A 25428-nucleotide genomic window follows, 5' to 3' on the forward strand; every position below is an offset into this window, starting at 1 on the left:
TATTCTTATTCTTATTATTATTATTATTATTATTATTATTATTATTATTATTATTATTATTATTATTATTATTATTATTATTCTTAATCTTATTCTTCTTTTTCTTCTTCTTCTTCTTCTTCTTATTATTATTATTATCAAAGTGTACAAGGCAATTGTCACGATTTTTAGGTCCCCATTTTGACGAGGTTCCTACGTACATGTACATAATTTACAATGTGTATTTCATTTGTGTCTCCTCAAGGGTGCACTATAAAACTACTGTACTGGACAGCTGATTCATAGCGGGGTAGCATAGACCTTTGCTAATTGTGTACAATTGCTTCTTTTATCAAATGTTAAGGAAATACAGTGCAAATGTACTGTTGGTAGGCATCAGTATTGGGTAGATTTTGTTAAGTTCAGTGCTGAGAGAAAAAGTTGGTAATGTGAACTGTCAAAACGTATGTCATTATTACAAAACATAGTGCATTATGTGTATCTACAGTGTCACTGCAGATTAATATAATCATAACTTTGTTACAATTGTACAAGAACTATGTTGTAGATACACTTGAAGAGTTTGTTTGCAAAAACCGATAAGTCCATATTTGTCAAATGGAGATATTTGCGATCAAAGGTCAAGAAAAATAAAGGGAATAATAAGAATTTTTTTGCTTCTTTTGACAATAACTTCAAAAATGTACCTTTATATGTAGTGACCAATATATCATTTAAAAGGTATCATTTTGTACTTAATGACAGAGACCGTACTTCAAAATCTTCAAAAATGGACTTATCGGTTTTTGCAAACAAACTCTTCACTTGTAGACATATAAATGAAGAGTTCTATTGCAGAATGAGCCAAGTGCCATTTCTTAACATCTCAAAGTACAATATACTTGTAAGTCAATCATCAGATAGAGCAAAATTAAACCTTTCCAGTAATACCTCACTTGTAAGAAAACGGAACATTTTGGAGGTTATGATAAAAATGTTCTGTATTTTCTTATCATTTTCTGTTTTTTTTAGCAGCTTTAATCACAAATACATTATATCTGAAAATATTCTTAACTTAACAAGAATGGAGTGCTCATTTTGCAATAAAACTCTTCATAAAATCATATTTTGTATATCCAATACAATTGTACAAGGAAGAATGATCACTACCAATCACACAAGAACCAGTGTTACTCTTCATAAGAATTTTATTCCAGCACACACAAGTCATCAAAATATGGCACAGATGTTTTCGACAATGTATTCAACAATCAACATCAAGAGACACGACATGCAGAACTCAACCAAGACCTACCAGATGTGTGCATGCCCAATTATCATTGACAGTAGAACTTCGTTTTCAAAGAGCTCATATATGCAGTACAACAAAACCTTCTTTGACACATTTAACAAGGTGCTTTTGTGGGGTTAAATGACAAGGTAACTACATGTATCATGTTATAATCACCTATGTTTTCCATGTACTAGTACTACTCTTTAAAAATTTATATCACAAGTGATTCCCCTTCCCCAAAGAATAGTAGAAACTTGTATCACCCTTACTTGATATGAGATACATTGTATCTACACTATAAGACAAAGCCTTCAGGAAAAGAACCAAGACAATTTTAGTACCATGGAACTGGACCCCATTGCAAGCAAAGGATGCATTATGTTTGTCTACAGCATTGAAGGACACTGGACTACTGGAGAAAGAGGGGCAAGTACTGTACTTTGACAAGGACCCTCTCAGCATCAGAGTACCAAGATGGAATGAAACTATACAAACTGTAAATCTATGAGACACAAATTTCTGTCATAAAGCCTTCTCTTCAAACCATGCTGTTTTGTTGTTATTTTTTCTTGAAAAAAAAAAACACAAGTCATGCAAATCATGGAAAGTCTTCAGAGCATTTCACATAGTGCACCTTTGGGATCTCGGGTGGACAGTCTCGGGCTGACAACTGGGAAGTCTCCACCGACAGCAACTTGTTTCATGCAACTCACAATGTCTCTTGACAATGTTGCAGATTTAAAATACACTGTACATGTATCCTTGACAATGTTGCAGATTTAAAATACTGAACATGTATCCTTACGAGCTGTACCTGCTTTAGTTTACTGTGATTAAAGATAAATCATGAATACACTGTTTTCATACATTTTCCAAGGTGATGCATAGTGGCTCTTTCACAAGGACTCTGGAAAAAAACTACAGTGTACAAGTGTATTTCCTTGTTTGTTTGTTTTTTGGATACAGTAGTGTTAAAAGAATACTTAATAGGGATTTCTGCTTAAGAGACATCAAGTGGCCTTGTCATGGTAAAGGTTCAAATAGGAAGCTGTATCAAGGGACTCAAATACGTTTACTTTCAGTTCTACATGTTTGTCAACTTTACTAGTACAACTTTCCTCATTTCCTTTGTTGATGTATTCAATTACTATCTTTGTGGTAAGTTTTTGCTTCAAGCAATATGCTGCACTGTGACACATGGAATGTTACATAATGAATCTTTGCAGAGATACTGTAGCTACATTTCAATCTGCACACTGTAAACTCACCTTTCCACATCCTGGTCTGTTTACACATTAATAAAAGTGCACTGATCTTTTTTTAAAGAAAAAAATTGGGAAACCCTTTCTGATAAAAAACAAAACAAAACAAAATACAATTCCCCGTACACCGTTCTCAAACCACTTTAAAAAGCAGACCACACACTCACAGACTGTTGCACTTAAGATTGAATGCTGTACTGATAACAGGCTGTGGTGACAGGTAGGTGGGGGGGGGGGGGGGGGAGAGAGACTGGGGAGTTCCAGGGGCTTATCTTTTTGCCCCTGTAGGAGTCAATGAGTAGAACCAGGCACACAGTGGAAGGGTGGGGGAAATCTTGAGGGCAGAACACTCCAAAAATTCTGGGAATTAGTAAGTAAAGTTTTTACGTTTTGACTTAAAAATGTACCTTCCTCAATTTTGCAAGACTTATGCTATTTCTTTTCTTTTGTGTTTGGTTGCCAAGATTTTGCTGACTGATTAAAGCCATGCTGAAGGTTCATACAGTAGGACTAAAATGCTTTTGAGTGTCATGTGCCTGATGCCACAGATATTCCATGTCAAACTTCAGAGCGGCCCAACTTGACAAAACCCTTTCTAGAATGATCGCTGAATGACAAGCTAAGGCATCACAAATCGTCACAACATCTCACAGTATCATCACATTCAAAATTAATGCATCTAAATTGAAGAGTAACAAAATTCAAATTCCGATCATGAGTTTAAAATCAACATTCAGTTTAAAATAACATTTCACCACACAATAGACCCTCTCAACCAACACAAAGCTCTCTCTCACTGGTACTTATATACACATACAATCTTTCTCTCTCTCTCTCTCTCTTTCTCTCTTCCTCCCTCTCTTTAAATAAGAAAGACATTTACAATACATCATATATAAAAACCAAAAGATACCAACATTTGAATCCATTCTTACGCAGACATCAAACAAATGCATTTCATCAGCTGAGTGTCAGGTAGTCTATTGTTTTGAAGATGGCAGCATAACTTGAACCTCAAATGTCACATGAAAATCACTTGGCTCCATTTGCTATAAGTCCTCCTCTTCCTCCTCCTCCGCCACCTTGCAAGCTTCTCTGTTTGGCAATCTATCCACAACTTCATCTCTTCGGTCAGTTTCATCAGCCCGGTTGGATGGAACATCATTATGGATGCACTCCTCCTCCTCCTCCTCTTCCTCATTCTCCTCCTCTACAGAACATCCGGTATCATCAGTAACGCCATTGTCTGTGTCACCTGCATCACTTTTCTCGTCATCTCGATGGACGGCATCCCTCGAGCACAGATTTTCCTCCTTGGTGTGAGGGGCGACGTCGGGAGGCTGGTCACTTTCCTCGGTGGATTCACTTTCCTCGCTCGACTTTCCAATCAGAGTCTGGGATAAAAAGAAAGAAGTTTGGGGGATGGATACTGATATGAGCAAATGAATGATGAGTGAGCTCAAGGGGAGTTTAAGCATGTCATCAATTTCTCTTTAATCACTGAGGAAGGGAAAAAAGTGCAGGTTTGCTCTTAAAGAAATATGAAGTTGCTTTATATTTGGATTGATTTGCTTCGCATTTAATTGAATTCATAGCATAAAATCTTTTTAAACACCAAAACCCACTCCAGTCAGTCATGAACAAATAAAATAATTGTGATTTTAAACTGGCTGATATTGCTGAACTTTCTGGTGTGTTGTACCATGGGATGTCCCTGGAATTACAAATCTTCAAAATGAATGAATGATGGGTAAACATGTACGGGCAACTACACAAGCAAATAACAATCCATTGCTATTCCCTTCTATTTGCATCATTGGGAACACATTAGCTTTTGGAGCATTACAAAACAACAACACCAAAACAATACCCAAATATCTGGTATTTTTCTGTAATTTTCAAATGACAATTTGCAGCAGATGGAATTATTGGTTCATTAAAGTTAATTCTATAGGTTGATGCAAACTTGAAACTGTTGATAAACTTGTGGTCTTATATGCCCAGGGTAGCCTCTTCAGTGTAACTAAGCACTCCTCTCCCAGAGGACTCTGCCATTACATGAATCATTGTTGTTAACCCCAGCATTGTCACATATTTTATAACGCCCGAAGAGATCCATGTTATTTGATTGGTTGTTTGACATTGATCATTTCACAATGATGTCATCATCCGTGCAATTGTGGCTCCATTTACAGTGCAATTTTGGATCCATGTGATTTGCTCCATTGCACGCTCGCTGAGAGCCCGGCACACTACGCATGTAAAACGCTTGCGTTTGCAGTGTGTACATGCGACAGCGCGCTAGCGTAAAGAGCTCAGTGAGCACTCTCGCGATCACAGATTCTCTCTTGTTTCTAAATTAATAAAACATCAAATGACAAGGATCTATTTTAGGCGTTATATAAAACAAATGATAAATGTTTTTCATTCGTGCAATGGACAGAATATTCCATTCGGTGAAAGATGAAATGTTTCCTCGTTGAATGGATCATTTCATCTTTCACCTCATGAAATATTCTGTCCATTGCACTCATAAACATTCATTATTTGTATACCAATTTTTACACCTGCATCATGAGGAACAATGTAAGTAAAACATCTTAATAGGCAATTGGCAGGATTTGAAAAGAGGCTCCTCCATTTGAGAGTCAGGAGCCTTATCCACTAGGCTAAAGCGTTGCCACTGCAAATGCTGTCCTCAAATATCAACATGTTTCAGTGAATCGCATTCAGGGGCATTTTTTTTTTTTTTATGCACTCAATCTGTTTGTGTTCTTCTTCTTCTTCTTCTTCTTCTTCTTTCTCACCAGCAACCAACTTTGTCAGCCAGCTAAAACTTCAATGCAGGGAGAGTTTATCTCTATGGCCTTGGAGCTTGCAGGGATGGAAAAAAAAATGATGAAGAAGAAAACAAGATAAGTTGATACACACTACAATGGAACAGCTGAAGATATTATGGATTATAAAACAAACAAACAAATAACCAAAAATCAACAGAGGACCTTAGGGTCAAACAGTCACATGATCATGTCACATGAACTTACCTCCACAACATCTGCCAAATACTCTGCCTGATCTGCCATGACCTTTAGCTTCTCATTCTCCTCCTTCAGCCGGCTGTTTTCCACGTGAAGCTGGAGACAGAATGGAAACGTAACAAATGAAATAAATAAAAGGCTCCCACTAGTACATGTATATTCACCGCAAGTATGTATCTTACAGAGTCTTGAACCTTTAAAACCCTTCAATTCAAACCACTACAGAGAAAGAATTGAGGTAATTTAGGAATGTCCTCATTTGAATAATATGAAGACATTTTTGTGCCCACCATTCAAAAGAGAGAGGGGGAAAAAAATGTGCTTTCGCTGAAATTACCAAATTTTTAGTGTAACTCCAACACTGAAATTATAATTTGAATGTAATATAAATAAATGAGAATCCAAATATTCAATGAATATATTGTAACTTATGAATATGATTTGCGTAGTTCATGAATGAGTTTTAAATGTATAACTGGGATTTGAGTACAATGAAACTACCGTCAGCGGTATATTTTTGTTCTCTTACGCCGTGTTTTAACAGAGCCTTTCAAACTAGAGTTACCACGACAACATCCCGTTAATGTCCGGGAAATCTTTATTTACCCTGCTCTTTAAAATGGACCTGCAAAATGTTGCTCGGGCATTTTGGCAGTAACTTTTGCAGAATTCTACCCTAGCCAGCTAGGATCATTAGCCCAACATAACCTGACAACCTTTCTGTTTAAATGCTCTTGCGGTGACATTCCTTTGATATGCTTGAAACGCAATAGTCCAAAGGACACACCGCTCGCCAATCATGTATGTTGTACATGGATTGTAACCACGACCCCTTTGAGCATGAACGGGTTGGTTGTTATGGAAACCTACCGACAGGTTTTCGATATGTCTGTTAAAATGATACTCCTCGCTTTCTCCTGCAGTTTTATTGCCCGAGGTGAGGAATTCCATACTCTAGACGTTGTCCCAACGTTGTTTGGGGGTAAGTTCTGTTAAAACAGGGCTTTAGATAATCTATAGTACCCCCATTCCACAGACATTTTTTTCTCATCAGAAGCAAAGATTGTTGCTTCCAGCCACCTACCGAAATGTGTAGCAGATAGCAGTCTAATGAATCCAACTTGATTGGTCGAGTATCAGGTGGGTGTCAGACATGTCGCGTGTGACCCTCATAGGACGATCTTGCTTCATCGGGCCACCGCCTGACATGTCTAACACTCACCTAACAGTCGCCTATTACACAAATGAGATTCATTGGACTGTGGTCCAGTACACTTCGGTGGGTGGCCAGAAGCAATAAACTTAGATTCCAATGAGTGACCAATGAGAGGAAATCTCTGTGCAGTGGGGGTATTGAAGGAGACCTCCGGAAGATTTTCAAACTTAAATAAATTATACCGTTTAAGAATTTATAGTGACTGGGATGAGGAATAATAATGTTTTCAAAATTTACAACAAATTGCAATGAACAAAAATGATGGCATGGCAGCCTCACCATAAGAATGCACGAGTTGGGGCTCAAGGGAGCAGAACAAAAGAAGAAGGCTTGCATAGATTCTACACAGGTGAACTTGTTAGGCACGGGGTATTGCAATGGAATTACACTGCTACATTTCTGAAATATGTGAGGCTCCTATGTCATCAAGACTGTTCAGTGTAATTTGTTTGAGATTTTCAGATTACTGGTTTCTCTGCTCAAGGGTCACAACAAATTCCACAAGTCTATACATGGAGCTGTTGATTTATGTACTACATGATGTGAAATGATGAAAATCGTCTGGGATGCCCCTTTAAACAAACCTCTTCATTCTCCTTGAGGGCGTCCTCCAGTGCTTCTCTCCTCTCCTCAGCAAGCTCCTTCCAGTACGACTCTGTGGGCGTGTCCCTCGTCAGCATCTCAACGGTTTCATTTTCAGGCGAGCTCTGGAAAGATACCATAAGTTGGGGGGTAGATTCATGACAAATCTCACAGATATACAGGCAACTCCTGCTAAAATGAAGTCCTAGGGATAGGCAGTTTTCTATCATTAAATCAATATTTTGTTTTAATTGAACAAAAGGGTATATCGTCGCTGGGGTGACAAGACCTTGTATCTCAAATTTTGGTGGGAATATCGCAGCCAACAATTTAATATAAGAATATGAACTGTGGACCATATGTCATATTTCCCCCAAAATATATGAGAGAATCTACCTTCCTGTAAGTGCCCTTTTGTACCAAAACATTGAACACTTCTAAAGATTATCTTGAACTTTAGAAGAGCTACGTATTTTCCTGGTAAAATATCTGGACTGACAGGCAGATAAATTGACAAGAGAACACATGCGATGGAGGTAAACCTTGGTAAATTGAAAAGATGGTTAAACATGAAATGAAGGCTGTATGATGATTAAAAAAAATAATAATATCTTTCACACATCATAAACATAGTAAAGCCATAATTTACCATTTGCAGATGAAACCAAAACCCAGCATTGGTGCTTTAAAATAGTTCTAAAATATGAGTAAGGGATAGAAACAACCACTGTAAAAATTTGAATCAGTGAAATCGATGTTAAGTATTGTTTATTATACAAAATGTGAACAATAGTTATGATAAAAAAGTTTCCAGGCTGAACCATCTACAGTTACGGTTTATTGAGAAAAATACTGATATCTCTTTATATTTTAGGCTTTATTACAAAAATTTTATGTTAGGATGTTAGATGCTTATGCATCGAATGTGATATCTCGAACATTTTTAAAATCACTGCTCCCAAAGGTAAACAGGACCTTTAAGGATGGATCTGCTCCTGGTTTTTGCATAGATGATCAATTTGTATGCTTTCAACAACTGATTTGTTCCTGTTTCACTGCATCTGATTACTTGTAACATTTTGCTCTGATGAGATACCATACCGCTGGACTGCTTGACAATGAAGATTTGTCCTCAAAGATGGTGAAGTTCTTTCCTGCATCTGGCCTGAAGATCTTCCTGGGCTCACTCTTTCCATCACTGCCTAACTTCCTCTTTGGTGATCGACTTGACTGTTGAAAACAGTTCATGAGCAAAAGAGAGCAGAAATAAAAAAGTAATGTTCATTGCAAGTTTAATATATTGAGTTAAGAGTAGGAATGATGGCTTGCCAAGTAATGCAACTTCTCCCCAAATGCTTTTAATATCTATCTTTCGCACTAAAAAGAAGACATACTCGATCGACACCATGTTAACAGTGGTAGGATTTTGTTGGGATAGAGAAAGCACATCAGTTGAAGAAATTTTGACTTTTGTACAATTCAACTCAAAAACTATCCGTCCTCTACACACAAAAAAAAAAAACAGTTACAAAAAAAAATCCTTTCCATATTTTGAAAAAAAAAAAATGAAGGTTTCCTGCTGGAGTGTCAGTTAAAAAAGTGGGTATCAGAAAATTCTATACAGAAAGAAAACAGTACAAGGAAATTTCAGTTAAGGATTTAGGGAACTGGGAAAGAAGTTCATTAAATGATTCTAGCAAAGGGGTAAGTCAGATATATTCTTTGTCACACCTGATTGGTTAATCTGATGAATCCGTCTGAGCCAACAAGCTTGGTTTGACTCCCTGCAACTGGCTGGAGAAGTTGAAGAGACTTGCGTCGGGATGGGGAACTCTACGATATATTACAATGAGCGAGACAAAGACAGTAAGAAACAAGGAAAAGTAGAAATTACGCGGTGCGTAATATATGTCCCCGCCGGAAGTAGCATTTAGTAGCAAAATGTACAATATAGGTAAAAAGATCAAGGTCAAAGGTCAAAGAAGTCAAAGGTCAAAATTCTATGTAGAAGTTTTGAAGCCCTCACCTAGTGCCATCACATAAAGCAAACGGAATCGAAATCGGGTTAGAAATGGCGAAGGAGTAGCATTTTGTAGCCAATGTACAATATAGGTAAAAAATCAAGGTCAAAGGTCAAAGAAGTCAAAGGACAAAATTCTGTGCAGAAGTTTTGAAGCCCTCACCTAGTGCCATCACATAAAGCAAACGGAATCGAAATCGGGTTAGAAATGGCGAAGGAGTAGCATTTAATAGCAAAATGTACAATACAGGTCAAAAATCAAGGTCAGAGGTCAAAGAAGTCAAAGGTCAAAATTCTGTGAAGAAGTTTTGAAGCCCTCACCAAGTGCCATCACTTAAAGCAAACGGAATTGAAATCGGGTTACAAATGGCGAAGGAGTAGCATTTTGTAGCAAAATGTACAATTTAGGTCAAAAATCAAGGTCAAAGGTCAAAGAAGTCAAAGGTCAAAATTCTGTGTAGAAGTTTTGAAGCCCTCACCTAGTGCCATCATATAAAGCAAACGGAATCGAAATCGGGTTAGAAATGACGAAGGAGTAGCATTTTGTAGCAAAATGTACAATGTAGGTCAAAAATCAAGGTCAAAGGTCAAAGAAGTCAAAGGTCAAAATTCTGTGTAGAAGTTTTGAAGCCCTCACCTAGTGCCATCATATAGAGCAAACGGAATCAAAATCGGGTTAGAAATGGTGAAGGAGTAGCATTTTGAAGCAAAATGTACAATATAGGTCAAAGGTCAAGGTCAAAGGTCACAACTGAAATTCTTTATAGAAGTTTCAAAGCTCCCATGTAGTGCTATCATATAAAGCAAACAGAATCAAAATCGGGTTAGAAATGGCGAAGGAGTAGCATTTTGAACATTTTGATCACACACGGACGCACGGACGGACGCACGGACGGACACACGGACGCACGGACGCACGGACGGACACACGGACACACACACGTACGGAGCCCGTTTCATAGTCCCCTGCTCGAACTCGTTCGGCGGGGACAAAAAACAAACAGACAAAAAGAGAGTGGGAAAGACACAAAAGTGAGAAAAAGAAGGGGGGAAACTAAGTCAACTAAAACTGTGTGTACATTCCAATGGCTATGAATGGCCAGAGTTATCACATGATGAAACTTGAAAGGGATATGACTCTTAAAGGTAAAAGTACAGGGAAAACTAAAAGGATTCCCTTGAACATGAAGGCAATACTGATTTGGGGTGAAAGGTTAGAACATTTAAGAGTCAACCATATATTTGTAAGTGCATAAAATCAGTCTACATTGTGACAAGGTTTGAATGTGAATGGGTAACAAGGAACATACATAATGTAGGACCTTGCCATATCAAACATTTCAATACACTGTCTGCAACATTAACTAAAGACTTACATACTATGGTACAATGGAAATCTAAGCTCAAAACAACTCTCAACAGACTTCACTGTCTTCTTCACTTTAGAACCAGAAAGGTATTAATACTGTCCTAGTGTACAGTATGTATGTATTGTACATCTACAAAGTTAAAGGCCTTCTGATTCTAGACTCACTTGCACATGAATTTGTATTGACATCTGCTTAGAAATATGACAACAAAAGCCATTGATTTTTATCTTCTTCAAGCTGAGTTTTACCAGATAATAAAAATATGAAAGTCCCAACGAACTAAGTCCAGTGAAACAACAAACTCCAAATAAGGAACATGGGCATTCAGCATTAATCACTGTCAGAGATCAATGCAAACTTTTCCACTTTATCAAATTTTTCCATATTAATGTCATGAAAATGTAAAGAAACAAACTTTTTTTTTTTTTTTTTTTTTTTTTTTTTAAAGCTTAGAGGATTTATGTGATCCATCAGCATGACTGAGTGTGGGCTGGAGTACGGGAAAGGTACCATGCCATGTGCAAAAAATCCCCCAAACAAACAAACAAACATATTCAAACAAAAGAACAAATACTAAAAAAAAAAAAGCAAACAAACAAACAAACTTACCATGCTCTCAGAAAACTTCTTTGCCTTTCTTGTCACTGCCCGACCAGTTCCTTGCAGGCCTACAGCTGTTTTTGTGACACTGCTTTCTGCACTCATGTTGGCTGTCAGTTGAGGTTTTACAATAGCCTAAGAAATGTTCAGAGATGTGCAAAATGTAGTGATTACAAACAAAAATTAGTTAGTTTGTTATCATATTAAAAATTTCAACATACTATTACTATAGATTCTAAAATGCTACTGAATTTTTTATCTTTTTTTTTTTTTTTTTTTTTTTTTTTGGGGGGGGGGGGGGGGGGGGCTAAAATGCTAAAAGAGGTGAGAACACAAACCCTTTTGTTGAGCCAGAAACAAGTTTCTGTACAGTTGACATTCAATGGCAATGGCATGCTAGGAGACTCTGTAAGGTAACGTTACCTACGGCTATAACTATACACAGCCCAGTCGCTGTACATGGTACTGCTTTCGCATAGCGTAACAGCGTCTGGTCGGGCTACTACGGCTACAGTGCACGTACTTACTGAACTTACTGAAAGTTTGGCAAAAAACTGAATAGCTGTAGGCCCTATAGACAGAAAGATCCGTCTGTCCGGAGGATTTTTATATTTTTCACATTATCGCTCTCCTCCGTATACGGAGGGGATCCGTGAAGCCAGACGCAGTCTCCGTGGAACATTCCCCCGGCCCCCGACGGCCAGATACGACTGTACAGACTGATCTTTCGGTCAACTGTAATGTTAAATATCGAGTATGAATTCCTCTACAAACTGCATTTTGCGTTGGCTGGAAGATGAAAGCTTTCTGATGGAATTTGAGGGGACTATCTATATTTCATTGGGTACGTGTACGGAAAATAGGTGATTTTTCGAGTGACAAGAAGTCGGGATCGTAGTCTGGCTTTGCGGACCCTTGGACAGAATTTGAGCAGAAGAACCTACCCGGCCCTGGTACTGGAAATTTGATGGATGAAAGGGTACTGTGTGTAGTGTATATCTCACTTAGTTATATATCCAGGTTAGTGAAGATGAAACACCTCATTTCTTCCAGCTATTTTACAGAATTTTTTGAAATCTGAATTTTAACACACGTCTCTTATGGGGAATTATTTACCCGTGTGAACAGAGGTTAGTCCTAGTAATGATATCAACCCACTAGGCACTACAAATATCTTATCTGTCTGTCTTCTTGCGCTTGCCGGAAGTCTTGTCTTGCCTTGGTCTTGGACTTGGTTCGATCAGAATAAGACTAAGAGTAGCCCAGTAGGCCCTAAATTTATAGACTTTCTGCTACTACTACTAGGCATAAAGTTTACATTACTGCACAATTATCTGGCTGATACTGCTGTAAATTTCTCACAGATTAAGCCTGAAAAATAATGAAATAATTACTCTGCAAAGTACTCACGGAGTCACGGGTCGATTGCTAACAGATATCTCTCTCAATGACTGCTTTCGCCTGTGAAAATTCAATGTTCGCGCCGCTGGTCGGGTCCATGCAAATATTGTTAAATGGCCAAACTCGAGCTAAGAAACAAGCACGTTGATTGGATACTGTAATTTTATAGACCATAGGTTTACAGAGCATAGTCACATAATTTTCTAATGATAAATTTTAAAAAGGATCTATATTTTTTAAAAAATGTTTTCTCATTCCATATTATTTTGATATCATTTTAATGAATTTATTTATGAAGAATTGCCATTTCAGTGAAAACCTGTCAGGAAACTGTGAACGTATAGACCGGAAATAGATACGTGAGTGAAGTAGATTTTGATTGGTTGAAGACAGTGAAAAGCCGGCGAATCATTTCCCCTAGTCCCACACACACAGATTATAGTAATTGCGGAGCGAGCATGCAGTCATTGTCTTCGTGATTGGTAATGTATTTATTTACAAAGTTAAGCACTGTATCAAATGTTTTTGTTGAGAAATGTCATCATTAAGTGCACCTGTATCGAATAGTTTGGCAATAGTGTATGTTTTGTGTTCAGTAGACGAGATTTTCTACGTTATTTTTGTGGTGCTGTGCGCTGCAAAAAACACAACTTGAAGCAACCAAGCAGAAAACAAACGTCAATCAAGGCCGATATTATTTGCCTACAGTACATCCTGAGCTAATTTAAAACCCCATGAAATTGGGCTGATTAATGAACCTAAATGTCCAAACAAAGGCTATTAAATAACACAGTGCTGTACATATTAATGCCAATGGGTAGGTTTTTGTTGTTGTTGCGTCACTACATAAAAATACTGTGATTACTGGGTCGATTACAGTAGCTGGATCAAGGAGTCTACACTGCACTGTCACTGGGACTACAGACTAGTGTCTGAAACAAATCAAATGTTTACCATTATAAAACACGTTTGAATTTAGATCTTAGATATGCTCAATTTTGATGACCTACCGGTACTACTAGACCCTATTAAAAACCATGTTGATACTATGATCTGATGATAGTGATTTTAATTAATGTCAATATCCAAGGACCAAGATTAGTCGCAGAAAAATTACAATAAGGTCAATTCCACGGAAAGGTTGCATTTTATGAAAATCAAACTATTGAGTATAGATGATTAATGAAGCTTAATTAGATGATCTGGTATTGTTTACTCAAAGCAGCCTTTCACAACGGATATTTTGATACCTCATTTGTGAACATCGGTGAACGTGGAGTGGAGTTATGTCCGAAAAACCTTCATTTTTCATGAAAATTGGCAATTTTTTGCAGAATTTATGTATCATTTCTGATACACTATTATGACCATAATACAGCTTGTGTAATTCTCAGATGGCTTATTTTCTGAATGTTCTTTGGTCATAGATTGGTTTTATGATGTTCTAGAACTTGTTCCGGCATCAGTAAATATTATCATAATGATTATTCTCTCAATCTCAAAATGTGGTAGTTGATAGCGTCCCATAAGTCACGTTTTTGTGTCCCATCAGTCACACTGGTTTTCCCTATCCTGCTTCTGTACCAATGAGTAGATATTCATACCACTTAGCTCAGGGTAAGCACCAACCCTTTGCTACATTCAGGAAAGAAAATATCTTTCCAGAGACTCTGTGTGTAAGAATATTTCAGAACTTACAGTACTTTCCCATGTGAAAAACGGTGGTCCTCAGATGTCCCATAAGTCACGACAGCAATTTTTCGTTGCTGTACGTAATGCAATGATACTTTTCAAACTAAGTATGGTGTTTTCATAAACTGTGATATGATAGATCTAACCATGAACTGAGAAAAATGCATTTGATGCAACTATTTTCTCAAAATACTGGTTTGAAATTGCCAAAAATTGTCACTTTGTCTCATAAGTCACAATGGAATTGACCAACAAACGGTTGTAAAGTGGCCATTGTGAGCTCGCGTGAGCAAGTTGTCATATGTGTGAAACAAAGGCATCAGACCACGTTTATTGTTATAGCCCCCCCCCCCCCCCCCCTTCGATCGAGGAGTAAGATTCTACGTAAGAAGAAGGACTGCACTGGGCCGCTGGTATTTGTAGAAATTGATTTGATAGAAATTCAGTGCAGTCACACTCACTTGCACAGTTGACCGAGTTGTGTGAGTTGTGGGTATTTGCTTGACCAAAGGAAATGTTCCGCGGAGAGTAATTAGAGTTGTCTGGCTTAACGGAATATATAGTCCTACAGATGGAGGATAGCCGTAAATCAACTAAATCAGGGTGCTACGTAAGCACTTGCCTAATTGCCAGGGGCAAGTGAAATCAAATTCGGGCAAGTGTTTTTGAACAATGAGTGAGAACAGATGCTTGCCCAAATTTAGCGAGCAAAAAGTTTTGAAGCCACCTCTTTTTCACCTATTCCCCCAACAAACCCACAAAAAGTCAACCAAACAGAAGCCCAAAGATAATGGCTGTTAAGTGATATGCAAAGCACTTTATATTTCATTTCAGCAGCTTTCCAACATTTAATTTACGTGAAGAAGCCACAATGCAATGAAACGGCAGCACTTGATCGGACCACGTTTGTTACTCCATTGTGAGCGTGCAAATCAGTGTGTGTGTGCTGCTTATTCAAAGGATTGTTCTTTATTAAAAAGCTCTTGACTAAGACATGACTTTGTATATTTTTTCCTTATATTTTAGACTTTCTTTTTGGGCAAGTAAAATTAATGTTCAGGCAAGTGTTTTACAGCAAGTTTGAAAATCTGCTTGCCCGATCGGGCAAGTGGTAAAATAAAGTTATGTAGCAGCCTGCTAAATGTTAAAAAAAAAAAAAAAAAAAAAATATGTACAAATGTACCTACACTTTTGTATTGGAAAGTCTAATCATCACTCACTTTTCCTTGATTCATGATTTTTAAACTTCTATGCATGCACCAGAAAAGAAAAGGTTCAACAATTTACTTTTTCTTTACTAAAAAATTCATTGATTTGGTGAAGTGTATGCTTGAAAATATACATAATCCTAAAAATCCCTTCTTATCACAGGTTAGAGGTGAAAAAATATGCACTTCAGTCAAGCATCGCATTGGTCGTAGCCCCTGCAAAACTCTTTTTGAGGCTGACATTCAAAGACTTAGCAAGTGAACTGGAGAGCATGAATTCGGGTGCAATCGCCGCCACTCCGTCTATGTTTGGCAGCATGCCGGGCTCAAACTCGCAGGTCCTCGCGGCCAATCCAGGACTGGAAGCGTCAACTCAGGGAGACCCGAGCACCGTGCAGAGTGTCCATCGTTGCAGCGCATCCGTCCCGCCATCCAGTGCTGATGACCGTAGGGAAAGTGCAAATGTGGTTGGGGCCAAAGACAATGGCACGGGGGAGAAAGTTGAAGGGACGGAACGGCCGGAAGAGAGCGAGGAGGGAGAGGACGACAAGACAAGAGTGGACATATTTATCAACAATGTTGTGTGTTCCTTCAGCGTCAAGTGTCATCTCAACCTGCGGAAAATCGGACAGTTTGGCTCAAATGTGGAGTACAGGAGAGAGTACGGGGTGAGGAAGGGCACGTTGTTCTCTTGATGTGGTGTGCCTCCTTTCTTTCTCAAAGCGAATCAAAACCTTTACATCCGTTTAATGTAACGGTACAAGTCATTTTGTGGTTTTTAGCCAGATATATTAGCTTAAAGGCATAATTTACCATTTGTAGATGAAACAAAATCCTAGCTTTAGTGCTTCAAGGTAGTTCTAAAATGTGAGTAAGGGATAGAAACAAACAATGTAAAAATTTGAATCGGTATAATCAATGTTAAGTATAGTCAAATATACAAAATGTGAACAATGGTTATAATAAAAAATGCTTTAAGACTAAACCTTCTACAGTTATGGTTTATTGAAAAAAATAGTGATATCTCCTTATATCTTAGGCTTTATTGTGAATTTTTTATATTGTAGGATGTTTTGTGATACACCTGACCTACACATTTGCATCAAATGTGAAATCTCTTTTTTTTTTTAGATCACTGCTCCCAATTGTAAACAGTACCTTTAAAGTGAAAACCCAGTCTATTTTTTAGTTGACCTTTAGGAATGGCAGAATATCAAATGAGCAGACAAGTGAACATTTCATTCAATTTGGTTCAATAGTAAAAGAATTTGAACCCACACTTTTTTTCCAAGGAGAGCAATATTAGTGGCAGCAAACAATTTCATGAGATGATGATGATAGGTAACGTGACTTCCAAAGTCTGAACTTTCCCTGTTGGAACATTATACTACTATAGCATCGCTGACTATAATTAGCCCCTTCCTCCGTTTCATATCCTTTCATCCTCAGAAAGTCAACATGAGATTCCGTAATCCTCCAGCCACTGCCACCATCTGGTCTTCTGGTAAGATAACAATCACAGGGAACGACAGGTAAGTCATGTACCATCTTGTCCCATTTTACCCGTTGAGGGCGAGTCCCGAGTATACTTGGGCAAGTGTCTTTGGGAAATTGCGTCTTAAGGCAAAATTAGCCCTTCTTCAACGGGTTAAAGTTCACTGCCTCTCCATGTTCCACTCCATTTCGATAAATTATAAATTGAAATCACAGGAATAGAATGCTATGATTTTAAACAAGATCAAACATGGGACAAGAAAATCATGGAATTTCCGAAATTGTAGTAATGTACATTTGTAATTGTAAAACACAAGGGATTGTTATTAGTGTATGAAATCAATTCATTAATTTAAAATAAGGACCCTCAATTATCATTATGAAGGCATTTTGCTGGTACCCAGTGCATTTACATGGGACATAAAGTTAAATGAAATGTCATTAAATGTATGCTGTGGTCAAACACAGCAGTGTGTTGAGCTGCAGTTGACTCATACTGCATGGATGTGAATGATTTCTTAGCACATATGATTAAAACTTGGAGGGTTTTAAGAAACCCTGCTGTACTCTGCAAGCATCAATACAGTAGTGTAGCAAGGTTGAGTTGATTAATGCTGCTCAGATGTTACTATTTTCTTTGCGTAAAGCTTAATTACAACTGAGGGTTTCAAGAAAAGTTGCTCGGTGAATTTTGACATGGTGGCAGGTAGTTCAGACAAGAGTCAAGTGAAGGGGATAAGCAAACCAATGTACCTGAACATTTATGAGCCACAAGGGTTACCTTTTACATTGTACCAATCATCTTACTTTTTGTTCCTCCATATTTCAGTGAATACAGTGCAAAGAAGACGGCTCGAAAGTGTGCTAGAGCCCTGCAGAGAATTGGCTTCACTGTAAGACATTTTTTATCATGATATTTTTGTAGCTTGAGAGTACCATGTCACATTGTAATCGCTTGACAATTTCTTGTGCTGTTAGCTAATGTTAGAGCATATTTTGTCTGTAGATACATATCTTTTCAACTTTTATCAGATGCACTATATTATGACCAGTGAGAAGCTCTAGATGCATATGTTCTAATGTTAGATCCTATTGGAAATATTAGGCTATGGCCCCTTTCACCATACTTTCAGCATAAGGTCATAATATGGAGATGACTGTAGCTCTAGGCCCTTACACATTACACCTTCTAACTTCCAAATTTGTAGAACAACTGCAGCAGCTAGAGACTGTGCTGTTGGTTGTACAATGTAATGTATGAAAGTATGAGTAAGTTGTAATTGATCTTTGACATAATGTTTGCTTTGTAGGTAGCTTGTCACAAATTTTGCAACACATATTTCTTTAAACCTCCAGTGCCCAGTGGTTTCTTGCAATGTGGACCTAGTACCGACTAAAGGAAGGAGTAGAATTCTCTCACATTCTTTTTTTTTTTTTTTTTTTTTTTTGCAGTTTTAGACAAATCATCAATGTATTTATAGAAATTTGATTGCAAAGTCAGCCTTTCTTTGTTCATTTATTTGTTGTTGTTTTTCTCAGGCTGTCCTCACTATTATGCAACGGCTTAAAGGGATCGTATAGTTTTGGTCGAGACCCAGTTTTAGGTTTCTAACATTATTTGGTGAGATAATGAGAAACCTCTTATGAAATATGAAAGAGCATGTAATTCTATGAGGAATTCAATGTTTATTTGATGAAAATTGGTTTTGAAATGGCTGAGATATCAAAAAAGAGCGATTCTAATAAAGTGTGGGACCCACACTTCATTACGATCGCTTTGTTTTACTTTGGTTTTGGATGTTTCAGTCATTCCAAACCCGATTTTCATCAAATAGACTTTGAATTCCTCTTAAAATGGTATACTCTGTACTATATCATAAGTGTTTTCTTGGTATCTTGCAAAAAGTTAAAAGCCCAATTCTCATCTCCACCAATACTGTACCATCCCTTTAACCCTAAAAGGGCCGGGCTTCTTTGGCTATGCTCAGACCAGGGGGATTCCGCCCCCCCCCCCCCCCACCACTACAAGATCTACAAGATTTTGTCATAAGATTTTCTGAAACAATCAATTTCTAATTTTAATTTATGCATATTAAGCTCAAGATCATATCTTAGCCTAATTAAAAGCATTGAGAGTCTAATTTTTGATCTGTAGCTCTGTTTTAGCATATTCAACAATTGTACGTCACAAAAACTTCCAAAACTCATTTCAATTGTTATGTATTTTATTGTTTTCAGAATTTCTTATGTATTTCTTTGTTTTTCAACTTTTGTTTTTTTCTTTACAATTTTTTTCATCAGAAATTGTCACTGACCACTTTTCTACCATAATTAGCACAAAATTAATCAATGAAAGTGATTAATTGTAAAAATAATCAGGTTTTTATGACTTTCATGACAGAGCAGTGTTTTCCATAGGAAATGTACACAAAATTGTATCATTGACTTCTTTGATTTCATTGTATTTGTTCAAATATTTCAAAGATGAACATGATGAATTCATCTTATAATTTTTTGTTCTGGCTTATGTTGTAGGCCTACCATTCATTCATGTATGATTTCCATGGAAAAGTGCAGAAATAAGATCAAACTGACACTTTATTTTTTGTTGTTTTTCTTGAAGGTACGCTTCTCAAATTACAAGGTGGTCAATGTTCTGGGCACTACCTCGATGCCGTTTGCAATCCGAATCAGGGACTTCTCCGAGGAGCACCCACGGCTGGCAAGGTAGGTGATGCTTCGGAAACGGGTGCGATCCTTTTTATAATTGCCATTGAAATGCCATCCCACACCACAGATTCATAACTTTTGAACAGATTGTCTGATTTCATTGTCTGATTTTCCTCAAACTTCCCTGATGTGTTCCACTGATATTGCCATAGTTTCTCAATCAATGATTATTTACATTTGGGTTTCATTCCCCCTTAAAAAGCAATAATAGGCACTCTATTATATGTGCTAGTATCTCTCCCTCTGTAATGTGTAGCAGCAGGAATTGTCCTTGCAACTGATTGACAAATTGCCCTACATCGACGTGAATAAACACTGAATTGATCAGTGTTTTAGTAGTAGCCATGATAAAAAATCATGGGCGTACATACTCGAGCAGGATTTGAACCTACTACCTCCTGATCACCGCACAGGCGTCATCTCCTCTAGACCACCGAGCTTTCGCCCGACAGCAAGTGTTGGTTCTAATCTTTAGTAGCATGCAGCGGGTACTGCGTAATTATTCAAATTCATGAAATTATTATTATTATTCACGTCGATGTAGGGCAATTTGTCAATCAGTTGCAATGAAAACACCTCGACGGAAGAATTTCATGGTCTAGAGGAGATGACGCCTGTGTGGTGATCAGGAGGTCGTAGGTTCGAATCCTGCTTGAGTGGTATGTACGCGCATGATTTTTTTGTCGTGGCTACTACTAAAACACTAATCAGTTCAGTGTTTATTCACGTCGATGTAGGGCAATTTGTCAATCAGTTGCAATGAAAACACCTCGACGGAAGAATTTCATGAATTTGAGGAATTGTCCTATTAAATTCAGTGTATACTACATGTATGTTCTTCTTCTTGTGTTGTGTTTGAAACAAAGCTATGAGCCAGAACTCCACCCAGCTGTGACCTACAGACTCCGTGACCCCAAAGCGACCTTGAAGATCTTTTCGACTGGAAGCATAACAGTGACCGGTGAGTATGTCAACCCCTGTGTGTGAACTCCAGCTCCGTCTTGCAGCATACTGTAAAATGAGGAATGTTTGTGTGCATTTTAATTTTGTGAATTTTGTGAGAGCCGAGTTTTACAAAATTAAAAAGCACGCTAAATATCTTGTCTACATTATATGCATTGAATGTTAGAGGCAACTCGTGAAAAATTCATGCTGCGAATAAGGCCGTCGGCTCCCATTCGTGAAAATTTCGTGCCACGAAATTATTGTGTCTTAGAGTATGTTGACCTCAAGCAGGGGTAAAATCACATGTCTACTGAAGTCGCCTCCCCTCATTAATTTTCCCCCATCTTAGGGCACCAAACAAAGCAAAAATTGTTTCTTTAATTTCATGAAATAAAATCTAGTTTGTATGCTTCTATGTCTGTGGGGAAAAAATGCCAGACCTGAAAAGTTTTACTGAAAAAGAAAAAAATGCCAGACCTGAAAAGTTTTACTGAAAAGAAAAATCTGATAGTGTCCACTGGGTACTGTTCGTGAACAAATATTCTTCAAGTATCTCAACACCCTGTGAGGTACATATTACAGCTTGGCTGTGATGTGTGAAGAGAGCAAATGAATTTGTTCACAGTGTTGTTGTTGGGTTTTGGGTTTGTTTGTTTTGTTTTGTTTTGTTTTTTTTTTTGCAGTTGAGAAAGTCTAGTGGAAAAGTAAAGTACATATTGGTGTCAAGATGGAGGAAGAATTTATGAATAGTAAATGGTAAATATTGGATTTTATTGGTCTTTCATCGTACCTTTGTATAAAAGGTATATTCTTTGGTTAGCAATGTTTACATTAATATGCGATAAGGAGAAATTGGATTCATTTTGTCATGTGATCATTGATTCTTAATTTCTGCAGCACCCTCTGTTGGTAACATCAACTCAGCCATCCATCACATCTACCCGCTGGTGGAGAGGCACAAGATGCCCCTCTCTGCAGAGCAGCTGGAGAAGAAGAAGCTAGCGAAGAAGAAGCAGGGCAGGGCGAATCCACGCGATGAGGAGAATACGGACGATGAGCTGGAGGAGGAGGAGGAGGAGGAGGACGAGGAGGATAGCCTAGATGAGGAGGAAGATGAGAGTGACGATGAGTAGAGTGATGACAACGACTAGATGAAAATGCCATGTTGGGTCGCTTGCTTCATCTCACTGACTTTCAAGAAAGAGATGGCGATTTTTCTTCATTTTTTTATGTCCTTCCAGATGGGGCATCGCGTAAAGTGAAAAATAGCAACACACAGCACAGCAGAGTAAATTGTCTACACATTCTGCAGAATTTCTACACCCAAGTGTACAGATCTTTAGCGCGGGGAAAGATATGAGTAGTTGCTTTCACGGAGATGGTTATTAAGCAATTACGAAATACTAAAGAGAAGTGCAAGTCATTGGAGGAGATCTTATTCACTCCCTTTGCTGCATGTCATGGGGACGACATCAAGCGTCACCGTAACGAGGGTGTAAGATTCATCCATGTATGGGTAGAATCAGTTGCAGTGGAACAAGAACATGTGCAGACAGTGCAAATCGCTTGCAGCATGTGGGACTGTGTGAGCTTGCAGAAAAAAACATCCACTGCCAGTATTTTTGTCCGACTCCCGCAAGCTCGCCTCCTCCCTTCAGAGCGGACCCTCTTCTTGTTGGCCGGGAGGTAGAGGCAGTGCACAGCTGTACAGATAAACGTGGACATTTCTGAGCTCTCTGTTGATGTATAGTATACAAGAATTTGTTGCTCTTCAATTCAAGTGGACATTTGGAAGTAATGAGCTTCGCTGGAATTGTGTGAATCTTCTTCTTTCAGTTATGTACGTCTTCGTTTTGATGAGAGGTATTATGTATGAAGTAACAGAAGAAAAAGGAAGAATGAAACTAGTTTGATTGTATTGATGTGCATGTTTTGTATCTTTAAGAAGAGAGAGAGAGAGAGAGAGAGAGAGAGAAAGTTAAATGCCATGAGGGAAAGTGCCTTCTTAGTTAGTGTAAAGGTCAAAGGTCTTACAAGATTATTTATTTCTTTAATAGCAAAGCCAAGGAAACCTTTTGCTTCGACATGCTTTAACAAAGATGTGTACGTGAAGATGGCTGAATCCACAACTGCTTTATAATACGTACATTGGTATGTGTATTCCATAAGATTCTTTGCTGTCTACATTGTATAAACTATTTTTGAAGATGTGATAGTCACATCTGCAAAGTAAGCAGGTATGAAATTTGATGTTTGGTTATTGTTTGTGAATCATTTTTTGCTCTCGAGTGATTTCTGTGAGAACAAAATGTGCAAAGTTCTCTTCAGTGTCCTTGTCTGGAAAACAAAACAAAACTGTCAGTCTGTAGGAGCGTACAGTAGGTTACCTCTTACTGCTGGAATAAGTGCAGGTAAACAGATGTATTGCGCACTGTGTAGTAAAATATGGTAACATTTGATAAACCATTTGTTACTTTTTAATAGATTTGGTTTAGCAAGCTGATGAGAGAAAAAAAAACACTTACACACACATGTCCATGCGTTCAGATGCACTTTCAATATTGTTTATTGTCTCATGTTTGGCAAACTTCCACAAGACACTGGAGTATGGGTGTCCATATCGACTCTCGCGTTAAAAGTTTAGCTGATGCCTGCGTCTCAAGCGTTTCCTATCACAAAACTAGTCAGGTCGCCTGTAGATATATTTGCCCTGTACTGGTTGAAGCCCCTAATTGCAAATCAATTCAGAATTTCTTAAATATGAAGAAAAGTTATCGTAAAATAGCACTATATTTGGTGATACATCAACTCATTCATCTTAAGATGATGAAGTATCCTGTCACATGAAGTCATCTGGCAGACGCCTCGCTTTAAATGCGTGTAATTGCAATCTGAAGAAATATTTTCAAAACACTCTTTTTACATGCAGTGTAGTCATTTGGTGATGTGATCACACAGTTGCCCTACAGCTTGCAAACAACCTAAAATCATGCATAGAATAGAAATGCTCTAATCTTCACCACTAGGACTCTTGCAATGAGGCCATTTTGCTGACAATGTCAAGTCTTCATTAAAGGGTTCTTGTCATGGTATTCCCTGAATTGGGACTTGTAAGACAATCGATCAAGCCCGATCCAGTGTTGGCATTACTTTATTCATTATTATTAATTTTTTTATAGAAATGATATTTTTGGACACTTTTATATTTGTGCTTTTAAATTGTCACGATTCAAAGGCAATTTGTGAAATTCACAAAAATGAAACCACCTCAAAAATTTCAGCCCATACAGTATGGCCTCCACAGTATAGTGTACCACAGCATAATGTATTAATTAGACACTCCAATGGCTAGTGTTGCAAGGTGTTAAACACTTTATACCATGTTGGTTTATTGTGCAATCCTCTGGAACTCTCTTTATCTCAAGATGGGGTCATCATAGATTATTCAAATTATACTTTGATCTGGAGTAACACCAAGTCTGTTTTAATGCTGGTGTTTGTGTGAGTCATACCAAAGAATAAACAGAAAATTTTGGTATATTTCCTTTTTTTTTGGATATAAGAAAAAAGTCTCGTTTTAATTGCAATTGAAGAGTTTAAATGCAAAAACTAGTTTATCCATTTTTATTAATTTGAGATACAGAGATTAAATCTGCTGAAAAACAAAGGAAGTAATCAGAGCATATGTGATAATTTTATTTTCAATAATATTTCTTGTTATGTAACAAGTTCAGAATCATTAAAAAATTTTATTCTTTTATATTTGATGATGACTTACCTTTAAAAAGATTTAAAACGACATTTATCTGTTTTCAATTCAAACTCTTCAATTCTTCTCTCAGAGTTCCCCAGCATTGAGTATACCTTTTATGCTTTATTTCTTGCCCATGTTTTGTATTTGCATGTGTATATTTTGTAACCATGTCTCTGTGATTTGAGATAATCTATTTCGTTAAATCAGTTTCAGTATTCACAAGTCATTTCACTGAAGTTTTCCAGATATTACAGACAGAAGAGAACCCCTAAATTGAGTATGTTGATGCTTAAACAAGTATTCCATCCAAATCATCTAAACTGACAACAAAATTCTTTGTATTTTCTGTTGAAGCTATACATATTTTTTCACATTTTATACATCTCTGAAGCATGCTTTGTTCATAGAGTGTTGTTGTATATTTGTCCCCCCCTTCATGCCCTGAAGTTTGATTCTTTGAGTCTATGTTATTGCCTCAAATTAGTATGAGTAGGTACAATGTAGATAGGCCTTAAATTGGATTTGTTGTTGGAGAAAGGACTGTATAATCTTCCAATCTTTTGCCCGAGAATGAAAATTTGAGCACAAGGATACATAGTGAGGCTAACCACAACTGAGAATTGAGGGAGTAGATAGGATTAGAAAGAACCACCTTAGAATTGAAAATCCTCTCATTTTATGAGATGACATAAATAAAAGAAAGAAAAAAACCCAGCACAGAACAAAACAGAGTTAAGCCCTAAAAAATAATATAACCATTTTAATACAATGTACAATGTATTGAATGTTGTTCCCTAATTGCAACATGCATTTTCATGTCTAAATCCAGCACATACTTGTATT

At 37.5% G+C, this 25428-nt stretch overlaps 2 protein-coding genes across 2 annotated transcripts; one reads left to right on the top strand and one right to left on the bottom strand.

Annotated features, from left to right (window-relative positions):
- Nucleotides 1–1169: 1169 nt before the first annotated feature.
- LOC140234020 (uncharacterized) lies at nucleotides 1170–11595 on the bottom strand. The gene is made up of 6 exons (XM_072314103.1): nucleotides 11371–11595; nucleotides 9103–9204; nucleotides 8473–8601; nucleotides 7374–7496; nucleotides 5580–5669; nucleotides 1170–3929 (listed from the first exon to the last, which is right to left on the bottom strand). Exons 1-6 carry the CDS (start codon nucleotides 11464–11466, stop codon nucleotides 3585–3587), a joined length of 885 nt encoding a protein of 294 aa, XP_072170204.1. The 5' UTR covers nucleotides 11467–11595; the 3' UTR covers nucleotides 1170–3584.
- Nucleotides 11596–13178: 1583 nt separating this feature from the next.
- LOC140234261 (TATA box-binding protein-like 1) lies at nucleotides 13179–22618 on the top strand. The gene is made up of 7 exons (XM_072314321.1): nucleotides 13179–13244; nucleotides 15826–16330; nucleotides 17112–17194; nucleotides 17986–18049; nucleotides 19780–19883; nucleotides 20753–20847; nucleotides 21729–22618. The coding sequence occupies exons 2-7, from the start codon at nucleotides 15935–15937 to the stop codon at nucleotides 21962–21964; spliced, it is 978 nt and encodes a 325-aa protein (XP_072170422.1). The 5' UTR covers nucleotides 13179–13244; nucleotides 15826–15934; the 3' UTR covers nucleotides 21965–22618.
- The last annotated feature ends 2810 nt before the right edge of the window (nucleotides 22619–25428 follow it).

Source organism: Diadema setosum, chromosome 10, assembly GCF_964275005.1.
Source record: "Diadema setosum chromosome 10, eeDiaSeto1, whole genome shotgun sequence".
Lineage (NCBI taxonomy): Eukaryota > Metazoa > Echinodermata > Echinoidea > Diadematoida > Diadematidae > Diadema > Diadema setosum.

Excerpts from the sequence above, each read along its gene's own strand:
- LOC140234020 (XM_072314103.1), bottom strand. The coding sequence starts at position 11,466 with ATGAGTGCAGAAAGCAGTGTCACAAAAACAGCTGTAGGCCTGCAAGGA. Across the intron at positions 7,497-8,472 it reads CATTGTCAAGCAGTCCAGCG|AGCTCGCCTGAAAATGAAAC; the intron begins GTATGGTATCTC and ends GTATCTTTCCAG. Across the intron at positions 5,670-7,373 it reads CCCTCAAGGAGAATGAAGAG|CTTCACGTGGAAAACAGCCG; the intron begins GTTTGTTTAAAG and ends TTCTGTCTCCAG.
- LOC140234261 (XM_072314321.1), top strand. The coding sequence starts at position 15,935 with ATGAATTCGGGTGCAATCGCCGCCACTCCGTCTATGTTTGGCAGCATG. Across the intron at positions 17,195-17,985 it reads ACAATCACAGGGAACGACAG|TGAATACAGTGCAAAGAAGA; the intron begins GTAAGTCATGTA and ends TCCATATTTCAG. Across the intron at positions 20,848-21,728 it reads TGGAAGCATAACAGTGACCG|CACCCTCTGTTGGTAACATC; the intron begins GTGAGTATGTCA and ends TAATTTCTGCAG.